Genomic DNA, 11216 nt, shown 5'->3' with positions numbered 1-11216 from the left:
CCCCCAATTGTTTCTGTATACAGGAAAGGAATAAAACAGAAAAGATTTTAATTCAACTCAAATAACTTGTTGAAATTGATCTGAATGATTTGAATCCAACAATGCAACACATGTGGTTTAGTTTCTGTTTGAGCTAATGCTGGCTTATTAGGTTATTGGTCGAAAGGTAAAACGGCCAAGGACTTACATCTCATCACAATTCACAACGGAGCCTCTAATTCGATTGAGCCACCCAGTATTTAAAATTTTGCAAGTACACAAGTATAGTAGTTTCTGAAAAAAAACCACAGTATTCTTTTGTTAATTATTGCATTGATGTATAACATTATTTAGAGTCACAAAATACACCGTGTAAAACTCACCAAAGTTTGGTTATACTCACACATTGAGATTACAGAACTATAGGATTCTGTCACAATATGTCTACTATTGTTGCAAGATACCATATATATATATGTATAATGTTCAAAAAGTTACTTAGCAAGGATTTGTTTCTCCATCAAATTATCATCTGTCGTTGCATCGTCTGATAATTGAGTAGGTGGTTCTTCGTCCTTGTTTGCTTTAATTATATCGACTCTCGTTCTCAAGAAGCTAGGTTGATTCGTTGAAGATAGAAGTCTCGCCCACATCCTGTCTGTAATCACAACCTTGTTTTGTTTCTCAATGATTCTCTGTTATATAAAAGTAGATCATATATTAGTGCTGCCAATCTTGGGCATCATAAGGTAATTAACAAGGATAACGGTAAAACGAGTGAGAGGAAATGAAACTCACATTAAAGGGTATGTAAGCATTTCTGTTATTGACAGGACCAACCGTGAAGCCTGTGTAGCCAGCCATTGCTCCATGTACAGCGCTTTGCGCTAGAAGAGTGCAATACACATTGTCAGATGCATTACTCGGAATAGCCCGAATCATGTATGTGGGATCTGCACAGAGACCAGATTGATAAACAGGTTGTTAGCTAGGGTCCTCATCAGGTTGGCATTCATTCAAAACAATAGTAATAATTACCAACCTATGTATTTAAGATTAATGAGCATCTTCTTTTGTTTCGAGAAATGCTCCTGCAAAAAGGTTCGTAGTGTTTAGTACAACTGCACACAATGTAGTGTTCAATGAACGTGCACTTGAGTAGGACGATCGTTAAGTAGAACCCATACCTTTATCCTTTCCGAGATCCATAAGCCAACATCTTGTAAAAGTTTATTCCCTGAAGGATCAGTGGATTTCAAACTCTGGGAAACTAGCTCTTGTCCAGCACCTTCAGCTATGACTATAACCATATGTCCATTGTCTTTGAGCCTATGTTCGATATACTCAAACAGTCCACCGCTTCCTTCAAGATAGAAAGGGGATTCTGGAATCAAACAGCAGTCAACATCTCGACTAGCAAGAGTAGCATACATCGCGATGAACCCTGCACAATGAACACATGTTAAAGAAATGTAAATCAGACGGACAATTTCTGCTATTTTGTATGCAGTCGATCAGTTTTGTCATGTATATGTAGCAGTATCAATCTGCAATTGAAAAATATAGCAGGTGAAGATTACCACTATCCCGTCCCATTAACTTCACAAGGCCAATTCCATTCTCAAAACTGGTAGCTTCAACATGAGCAGCACTGATAGCACGTTGGGCTTCCTCAACGGCGGAGTCAAAACCAAATGACTTGTCAATTACCTGAAGAGAAGCACAAAGATCACTAATTTAATTTGGTCACTCACCGAATATTTTGGTACTTGTATAATCTATATGAAGAAGTAGTTACCGGTATATCATTATCGATTGTCTTGGGGATTCCAGCAACTGCAACATTGAGACCACGTCTTCTGATTTCCTGTAGGAGAAAAGCAGAATAAAATTGAGTGACACGGTTTCATTATTTTCGCCATCAACACACTAAACATTACATCACATCAAGTGGTTAAATTAGAATGACCAATTGATCGGAAACATGTTCTTCTGAAGTATTATTCTGGAACGGTTACGGATTAAGGGCTAAGAAGGTCTACCTCAAATATCACCGCAGCCCCTCTCTGGGTTCCGTCTCCTCCGATTATATAAACCTTGAAAACAAAAGGCGACATGAATATCTTTACTGGATGCGCATATTAGATGGAAAAAAAATACCCTGAGTTACTTCTTAAATGAATTATCCTGAGTCAGTTCACTAGTAAAGTTTTACCTGATTGATACCCCGGTCCTGAATGCTATCTACTATTTTCTTGGTAACATGACCTCCTCGAGATGTCCCAAGAATTGTTCCACCGCGTTTATGGATATTATTGACAACCTTTGGTGTCAATGGAATCGTGTTTTTGGAATAGAAACCTCGATATCCTCCCTACACATCCAAACATTTCATTAGTTCTGATGCAGATATGCATAAAGCAAATTTTTCGAATTACGAATCAAAATAGAATGTACTGATTAAAACATAGCAGAAGATCAAGATATTAAAAACTTCGAAATCATAGTGAAGTTTGATTTCAACCTTTTTTGTTTGTTAAGTTTGATTTCAACCTTACTCCTTGTCTTCCTAAAAATTCCCAAAGTTATGCATTATACTTTGGATTGCAAGAACTATTAATCTAGTTGCTGCAATCCTCTTCAAGATGAGTCTTGATGCTACTGGTTCTACAACTATCTATCAAACATTTTGATGAGCAGAGTTTAAATTAAAGGGACACCAAATATGTAACGATTGTCACAAGTAAAGTTGCTTTATTTTTCGAAGGCATAATACATAAACAAACATTCATTTGGCCTCAACTAGCAAGTAAGCACACTCCAACTTTGAAAGTGCACATCTAGACACCTCAACTCGTCTCCTCCACTATGTCATTTGAACACTCCAACTTAAAAAACGATCATCTAGAAACCTCCAAAACTTATGTGCCACATCAGCGTTTGGTGTCCACGAGACACCTGTGAGGACGAGTTGAAGTGTAAATTAGTTGCCAATTGAGACCGAGTTTAAGGTGTCTGGTTATGTATTATGCAATCGCTTGAATGTATTACTGTGTCATGGAATGAAATGAATGCTCACATCTATCCCCATGACTCTGCTTACGCCATACATGTAGTGTAGGCCACATACTATTTCCCTGATAACTGTATTGAGACCGGGACATAAGCCTCCACATGTTACAATACATGCATAAACATCATCTGGCTCAAAATAAACCTGAAAAATCATCCGGAGAGTCCATATTTAATTCGAAAAAAACATAGAATCTGGATACTGAATATGCTGTAGTTACATCAGATAATTACATACTTTTTGGCAAGGACCAGCTCGACGAAAATGTATTCCCCTTGGACTGTTCTTGTGGACAACAACCTGTTAATTTGTAGGCAAACACGTAAGCAGAAAGAAACCTTGTCCAACCAGTATTCCGATAAGGGATATATCATATACATACTATTCAGTCTTCCCTCAAAATATCATGAAACTTTAAGTTTGTTTCAGCAGATCTTAGACGATCTTTGTTAATGTTCTTATAGGAATATGGAGGAGGCAGAAAATTCCGCCAACGATATAAGCATGGTAATTAAGACGAATTAAAACGACTTTTGCCTCCGTACACATATAATTGCTTCTTCAAATGATTAGAAGGTAATCCAGAAATATTTTTTCCATTTAAACAGAACTGACCTTTTCGGCAACTGTATCATCCTCATCGACAAAATACTGCCTGGAAAAATGTTGAAAATTTTAGTTGATCAACCTGATCCTCTTGAACTTTGTACATAAGCAACCAACACTAAAGGAGAATAATATCAGGCGACTTACTTAACGACTGAATATGAAGGATTATGCTGCAATGGATTAGTATATGTCTGCAATAACAGGACAAGTATTTAGTACTTCATCAAAATAGAGACTCTTTATCCCTTGGGAGAGTATAGATAAGAAAACATTGGAAGCACAAACACCTCTAAGAGCAAAAGTCGAGTTCATTCCTCATATGATCACTCAACTAATAGTTATTATCTCAACTCAACTAATAGTTATTATCTCAAAAAGACAGTATCTTTATTGAAGAAAATTGGAATCAAAGAAAGAAATGTGACTTTCTGAGATAATAACGACCCGAGAAATCAATCATATTCCACAAACTGCTTCTTTTAATCTTTATAAATAAACAAATATAAAGAATGTACCAACTTGATCATACACAAATATAATTCAAACATATAGCAACACTACCAGTACTTTTGTTCAATATTCAACATTGGGGGAATCAAAAGTAAACTTCTATACTAATTAATTAATCAATTGAATCTAGATGAGAATTCACGAGTCATAAGCTATAAGCTCGACCAATCATAAAATTGGTAGAGGTAAAGCAAAACGTACAGGAAGATTCGGAATGTAATCAGACAAATGAGGAACGTCTTCTAGAACATAACCATCATCACCAATCACGATTTTCTTCTTCTGCTGCTGTGAATTAGTCACTTCTCCCATTGAACAACTTATATTATTCAAATTATGCACTGCAAAACTATCATCCAATGATCCCATAATTCAATTTAAATATATTTATCTCAAAATGAAACAAATGAATTATTGCTAAAACAAAAGTTGAGCAGACCTTCTATGAACTTTCAACTAATAATAGTCAAACAACAAATAAAAAATACAAATAATACACAGATGGCAACTGTTTATTGAATTTTCTCGTGGGGTTTTTTTCTTTTTTGGGTCAGAAGTTCACGAAAAAGTAATTACAAAAAAATAACAAAAAGGACTCAAATTGTTTTGAGTGTTCTGGAAATTAGAAGATTCTCTAATTATATTCTAGATTCTGTCAAATATGGATTTAATTTATTATTAAATAATAGATAGACAAAATAAAAATAAAGGTGAGGTCAATATTTTACTAAATTGACGTTTAAGTGTAGCATGTCAATCGTCAAGCCCCACGCCTTAATTATCTTTAATTTTTCTATTCACCAATCAACTGCCACTTGTTGTTTTTTCTCTCGTCCAAATACATGCCACAAATTTTCATTAATATTTTTTCGTTTTAAAATAAGTATCGATAAAATTGATGTTTTTTAAAACGTTATTATTTTGAAATTAGAGCAAATTCTTTTACACTTTACTTTTTTGGGTTGGAGGCTATTAATTTTATTACTTCATTTGTCTGAAATTACTTATCATTTTCCTTAAAAGCGGTTATCTTAATTTTTAGAAATTTAAAATAAAAATAATTATAATTTTTCATTTTGTTCTTAATATAGTTTTTTTCTTGAACTACAAAATCCATAATTACGTGGTGTTATTACTTTTGAAGTTGTTAAGCTATTAGACACCTAAAGTATATCCATGTGAAAAATATACTCTTTATTCATAAACTCGAACAATTTTTTTCACGATAAAATCTCTCTATTAAAAATAATTAGTATTATTTTTATTTATAATTGTTCTAGTGTAAGTTAATTAGAAGTAAAAAACGTATTTCAATATAATTAAAATAAAAAATTCATTAGATATAAATTAAATAATAATCAAATAATAAATTTTAAACAATTTTAAATTATTATTCCAACAACATATCTTCACCCAAACTTTGTATCTCTAAAGAGAACTCAAGAGTGCCTTGCTTTTTCTAGTGGGAGGTGACGTTTCTAGACTCTAGTTGTGGTCTTGTCGAGATGTAAAAATGGGAAATTTTTAAAAAATAATATATCCAACACAAAATATTCAATTAGTATCTAATATTATATATAATATCTTATATCAGGGAATTATAATATATAATAATAATATGCAACTAAACTATATAAAATATAGTATATTGTTTTATATTAAACTGATTTGAGTGGATCTTTCCCAGAGGTACCTATTTTAAGGCCCAATTAATTGAAATTTACGTTAAAAAATCTCTTATGAAAGGTAAAATACTCTTTAACAAGCACGATTCCACGAAAACGATTGGGAAACCCGTCATCTCAAGGGGGCTCACCTAAGATATTGACATGTACATATAACCTCTAATTAGAATTTTTAATCAAATGACGCAAAAGTGTCTTTTCAAAAGCCAAGATGAGGAGAATATGGTACTACTATAGCAAATTAATACATAAAAATTACACTAAATATATTGTTATGGTTATGTTATCAACAAGGTCCAGGCTTCAGCAGAAAATAGAGAGCAAATATTCTCCCCTTAATTAATTAATGTGAATCCTTAGAATTTCGAAGAGAATGCAATTGTACAAAACACTGATAAAGAAGAAAAAGAGTATCTCAATCGTATATATATGGTCCCTATTTATATAATATAAAGGTTAATAAGAATAATTAAGAGTTGTATGGTTTATATTTGATTAATATTAAAAAAACATCGAGGATTTACTGGTTAAGCAATAGATGCCATGGGATACAAGAAAGAAAATTGAGAATGGAACAAAGAAGCTTTACATTGGGGTCTTCGTCTGCCTCAAGGAAATATTGGCGTCTCTCTGGGTTCATAAACCACACACAATTGTGCTTACCCACACATCTGCTGGAACTCCTACCTTAGGAGCATACTGAACTCAATAACACGATGCCATGTTAGACGCTGATTATGGCCAGCATTAAGATTCAACCATATAATGCACGCCAAGGCTCTTGAGTTTCTTTTGAAGACTTTGTTGCATCCCAGGCTATCTTTTCTCCTGAAAAACTAAGAGATGAGAAGCTAGCCAAATGCTGTCCTATCTCATGTATCACCTGGAAATTGGAAAGTGAAATCTGTATTAGTATACTTTATTTTTCACCTTTTTCATATTTGGCTGGGAGGAGGGAGGAGAAGTAACTGCTAACTCTATTGAGCCCTTCTACTGATATAGATAGAGAAATGATATCCTCCAAGTAAACACTTGGACATTGATCATATTACAAACAGGTAGGCTTAGATCCGTCATTCTGGTCAGAGAATTACGGAGGATAAATGGCATAATATTCAAGTCGATAGCTCTAATTCAACTACAGCAATCAAATACCTAGAACCACAGTGTTGGTTGCTTAAGAAACAACAACATACAAGTGTAATCCCACAAGTGGACTCATAGATATTCAGGTTGTTTCAGCAACTTAAAATAAAGCACTGCCAAGCAGTTTGAAACAGAGAAGTAACAGCAACAAAATAATGTGAATTACCAGTTTTCAAAATATGTAGTTGCTTCAAAAAATCCGTCTATTTTCACAAGTTCATTCCTTGATCAACTTGATTTATTTTTCTCTTACTGTCAGGAGGAAAGGGGAATAATGGTGTTATATCACTCTATAAGGCTCAAAGTCGATGTATGGCTTAAAATATCTTGATCTGCTTGAACTCAAGCAACTTTTCCACTCAAGTCCGATTTTTGCAGCTGTATTAACTTACTACCTGGCATACATAAGCCATTCAGCTCGGGCAGCTGCATTAGGATATATCCAAGTTAACTGCACTATTTATAAGCGCTTCTTCCATTCGGTTTTAGCAGTAATTAATCAAGTTATCTTTTATGTTAATTGTCTTAGAAAATGAAGTAAATAACATTAACATTATCTAAGCCTTCAATTTTTTATTATGTTTAACCAAAAACAATATATGGCTGTCTATCTTGATCTGCTTGAACTCAAGCAACCAAGAGCTGGTTTTTTTGCCACTCTGGTTAATTTTTTGCTGCTGTACTAACTTACTGCGCCTGGCATACATAAGCCATTCAGCTCGGCCAGCAGCAATAGGATATATCAAAGTTTACTGCACGAGAGCTAAATTGTTCTTTTTAAAGTGCTGCCTTTCAATTGGTTTTTAGCAGTACATTCCTTAGTCAAGCTATTTTTTATGTTACTTGTCAATTGTCATAGAAAAGGAAATAATAATGTTAATGTTATCTAAGACTTAAAATTTTGAGTATAATTAACAAAAAATCATATTTATGGCTTTATCTATCTTGATCAGCCTGAACTCAAGCAACCAAGAGCTGGTTTTTTGCCACTCTAGATTGAATGTTGCAGCTGTATAAACTTACTGGCTGGCATACATAAGCCATTCAGCATGGCCAGCTGCAATAGGATATATATCGTCGTCAATTGCATGAGAGCTAAAATATTCTATTTAAAGTGTTTTATTTCATTCTGTTTTTCAGCAGTACACTCCATTGAAAATTATTTTTTTATGTTACTTGTCATGAAAAGGATATAATAACATTAATGTTATCTAGATCTTATATGGCTTTGTCTATCTTGATCTTCTTGAACTAAAGCAATCAATTGTCATAGAAAAGGAAATAATAACTTCAATGTTATCTAAGACTTGAAATTATGATTATATTTAACCAAAGATGATATATGGCTTTGTCTATCTTGATCAGCCTGAACTCAAGCAACCAAGAGCTGGTTATTTTGCCACTCTGGATTGAATTTTGCAGCTGTATAAACTTACTGCCTGGCATACATAAGCCATTCAGCTCGGCCAGCTGCAATAGGATATCTATCAAAATTAATTGCATGAGAGACAAATTATTCTATTTTAAAGTTGCTTTCTTTCAGTCTGTTTTCAGCTACGCATTCCTTAATCAAGTTAGTTTTCTGTTGTCACAGAAATGCAACAATGATATTATCAGACTTAAAAGTTGATCATATTAAATCAAAGACAATTTATGGCTTTGTCTATCTTGATCAGCATGAATTTCAGCAATCAAGAGCTGGATTTGCCCCTTTGGGTTGATTTTGCAGCTGTAATAACTTACTGCATGGCAAAACATAAGCCACTCAGCTCGGCCAGCTGCGATAGGATACAACAATAGATACTGCACTAGGGCTAAATTTACTCTATTTAAAGTGCTTTCCCCCTCTCCCCCTCCCACCTTTTTTAAAACACATGCAGAAATACGAAAAATAACTAAATACCAGGATTAAATTGTTCGGAAGACTACATTTTGAACAAGGACTACATCTTAATTAAAATTTAGATAAGAAACAAAGAAGCAGCTCTAATGTTAAAAGCACGAAAAACAACCATTTACTGAACATGCATATGAATATTTATACAGTACCTCATGTTCCTCTTCTGAAGTCTTACGATGCAAATTTTGACCTTTTTTGCCAATTATAACATAAGTAGGCATCTTCAGGACTCGAACCAATTGAAGTAGGCAGGCCAACTGTTCGTTAAAAATCTGCAATGATGGGGGAGGGCTTTGCAGATTTGTGCACAAAGCTTTAGTAAGGTCACTAGAGGCACCTACTTGCAACCCATAAACTGATCTATTGTCAACTGAAACAGAAGGTCTATTTTCCATCTTAAGCTTAGATGCAGCCACAAAAAAAGGGGCTATAACTGTGGGCATATTTGACAACCCATCTCCTACTAACAAAGCCAGAACTTCATTGAGTGCACAAGCAAGTGTTGGAGGCTCATAGTTTTCCAGTAGTAACAGAGACACCTAAGAAAACGGAGAAAAAAAAATCAAAATATGATCAATAATCCCCAAAAGCAAAATAACTAACCAATTCAGTACATAATGTATGGTAGTAATTTTTCCCTTTATTAGTATCTAAAAATAAGCTAAAGGTACTGTTAATTTGTTATGAATAACCCTCCATACCCAGGCAATGCTCTAAACACTTCTTTTTAATGACCGTGGTGTTCAAACCAGTTGTTGCGCAGCTCGATTAATTCCAGCAACAAGTACCAGATAGAACTTCCTATACAAAAGCTAGGACAGACAGGAAGATATCCCCCAGAATTTGCATGTTAAACCAAATGTATCTCAACCCAACTCATTAACCAACAAGCCACACACACCATTGAGTGAAATCTTGTAAACACATTTTACTACACACTATCACTAAAAATTATATTTTGATACATTGCCTTCCCATATACAGTATACACTTTTTTACCCACACCAAAGACCAAAAAAAATATCTAAACCACTGGAAATATGCAGAAAGCGTCCAGGAATACATTTTTCTCAGTATCAAAAAGCAAAAGGTACCTCGAGATTTGCTCCATTGAGAAAATGAACGACTTCAACCGAAACCTTTTGATCTTTGATTCCGTAATGTTGTAAGGATAAATCGAGCGATTCTTGCCTGAAATGAAATCGATTAAGTAAGAAGATACAATCAATAGAACGGGGGATGGGTGGTGCTGCTTACCGCTTTTGAAGGTTGGATTTCGGGTTTGGTTGAAGAGCTTCGAAGATGGCGGTGCCGAAGCCGGTTGGATCTCTGAAGAGTAGTATTACTTTTGGGGCTACCTTCATTTCTTCTTCTGCAATGCAATAAAATGGAATGCCCTAATTCCCCTGTTTATAGTAATGGAAACATTTCGGGTCGTTTGGTACTTGAATTCGGGTTCAAGAAAAATCCATGGAGCACTACTTAACACCTTGTTTCAATGGTTGTTACTTAGATTCTCTTGTATCGTATTATTCAAATTCATCGAAAGACATGTTTTATGTAACGATCGATTTGGTGTAATCGTGTTGTTATATTAATATTTTCTTTTCAAGTTATTTACTTTTCTTGTAGGATTATCACTCAAATTATGAATGTGTGACATTATGTAGCAAGCGAGATGATACAATATATCCAAACATTGTATTCATAATAATACAATACGAAACATTATAAAATAATATGTAACAACCATCCAAACAAAGTGTAAATAATAGTAGACGGAATGTATATTATATAAATTGGAGAGAAGAATTGAGAACATCCCTAAATTTTGGTGGGGATTACTGATTTCATTCCCAATTTATTAACAATCTTAAAACGCCTATTTATCTGATTAATTGAACTTAAATACACCCTCGATTATGCAACATGATTAAAATAAATTTCTCATCAAATTTAGAAATGTTTTCAACACTTATCTCGATTTTTTATTAAGAATTCATGCTTCTACAAGAATTTGAGATCATTTATTGCGTCATGTGACATATTGGGGTGGATTTTAAATTTAATTTGTCAAATAAAAAAATTGTTTTTAATATTGTCTATGATTCAAGATGAAAATAATAATTTGCATCTAGTTTAATGATATTTTCAAATAACAATTCTTAAATAATTTTTTACTTTGTTAAATTGGTCTATCTGTTCGATTATTAACTCTTAATGACTAAACTAATAACTAAATCGTTACAAACAAGTAACATATAATAAGAAAATCATTATATAAAAGTAAAAACAGTTAATTTAGCTTAATGGT

At 33.7% G+C, this 11216-nt stretch overlaps 2 protein-coding genes across 4 annotated transcripts; both read right to left on the bottom strand.

Moving 5' to 3' along the window:
* Positions 1-292: 292 nt before the first annotated feature.
* LOC107024204 (ATP-dependent 6-phosphofructokinase 6-like) lies at positions 293-4796 on the bottom strand. 3 transcript variants are annotated; one of them, XM_015225128.2, is made up of 14 exons: positions 4611-4796; positions 4373-4520; positions 3806-3852; positions 3668-3707; positions 3290-3352; positions 3059-3196; positions 2195-2353; positions 2022-2075; positions 1778-1846; positions 1560-1689; positions 1167-1423; positions 1022-1070; positions 778-932; positions 293-674 (listed from the first exon to the last, which is right to left on the bottom strand). In XM_015225128.2, the coding sequence occupies exons 2-14, from the start codon at positions 4481-4483 to the stop codon at positions 474-476; spliced, it is 1473 nt and encodes a 490-aa protein (XP_015080614.1). In that variant the 5' UTR covers positions 4484-4520; positions 4611-4796; the 3' UTR covers positions 293-473. The 3 variants fall into 3 exon arrangements, with proteins under 3 accessions (XP_015080614.1, XP_015080613.1, XP_015080612.1); XM_015225127.2 differs by having other exon boundaries at positions 4373-4512; XM_015225126.2 differs by lacking the exon at positions 4611-4796 and having other exon boundaries at positions 4373-4604.
* A 1453-nt stretch (positions 4797-6249) lies between these two features.
* Positions 6250-10350, bottom strand: LOC107024060. The gene is made up of 4 exons (XM_015224939.2): positions 10160-10350; positions 9997-10093; positions 9052-9441; positions 6250-6739 (listed from the first exon to the last, which is right to left on the bottom strand). The coding sequence occupies exons 1-4, from the start codon at positions 10264-10266 to the stop codon at positions 6611-6613; spliced, it is 723 nt and encodes a 240-aa protein (XP_015080425.1). The 5' UTR covers positions 10267-10350; the 3' UTR covers positions 6250-6610.
* Positions 10351-11216: the final 866 nt, after the last annotated feature.

This window comes from Solanum pennellii, chromosome 7 (genome assembly GCF_001406875.1).
Source record: "Solanum pennellii chromosome 7, SPENNV200".
Lineage (NCBI taxonomy): Eukaryota > Viridiplantae > Streptophyta > Magnoliopsida > Solanales > Solanaceae > Solanum > Solanum pennellii.
Note: the sequence above shows the minus strand (reverse complement) of the source record. Positions and strands in the feature narration are given on the sequence as shown.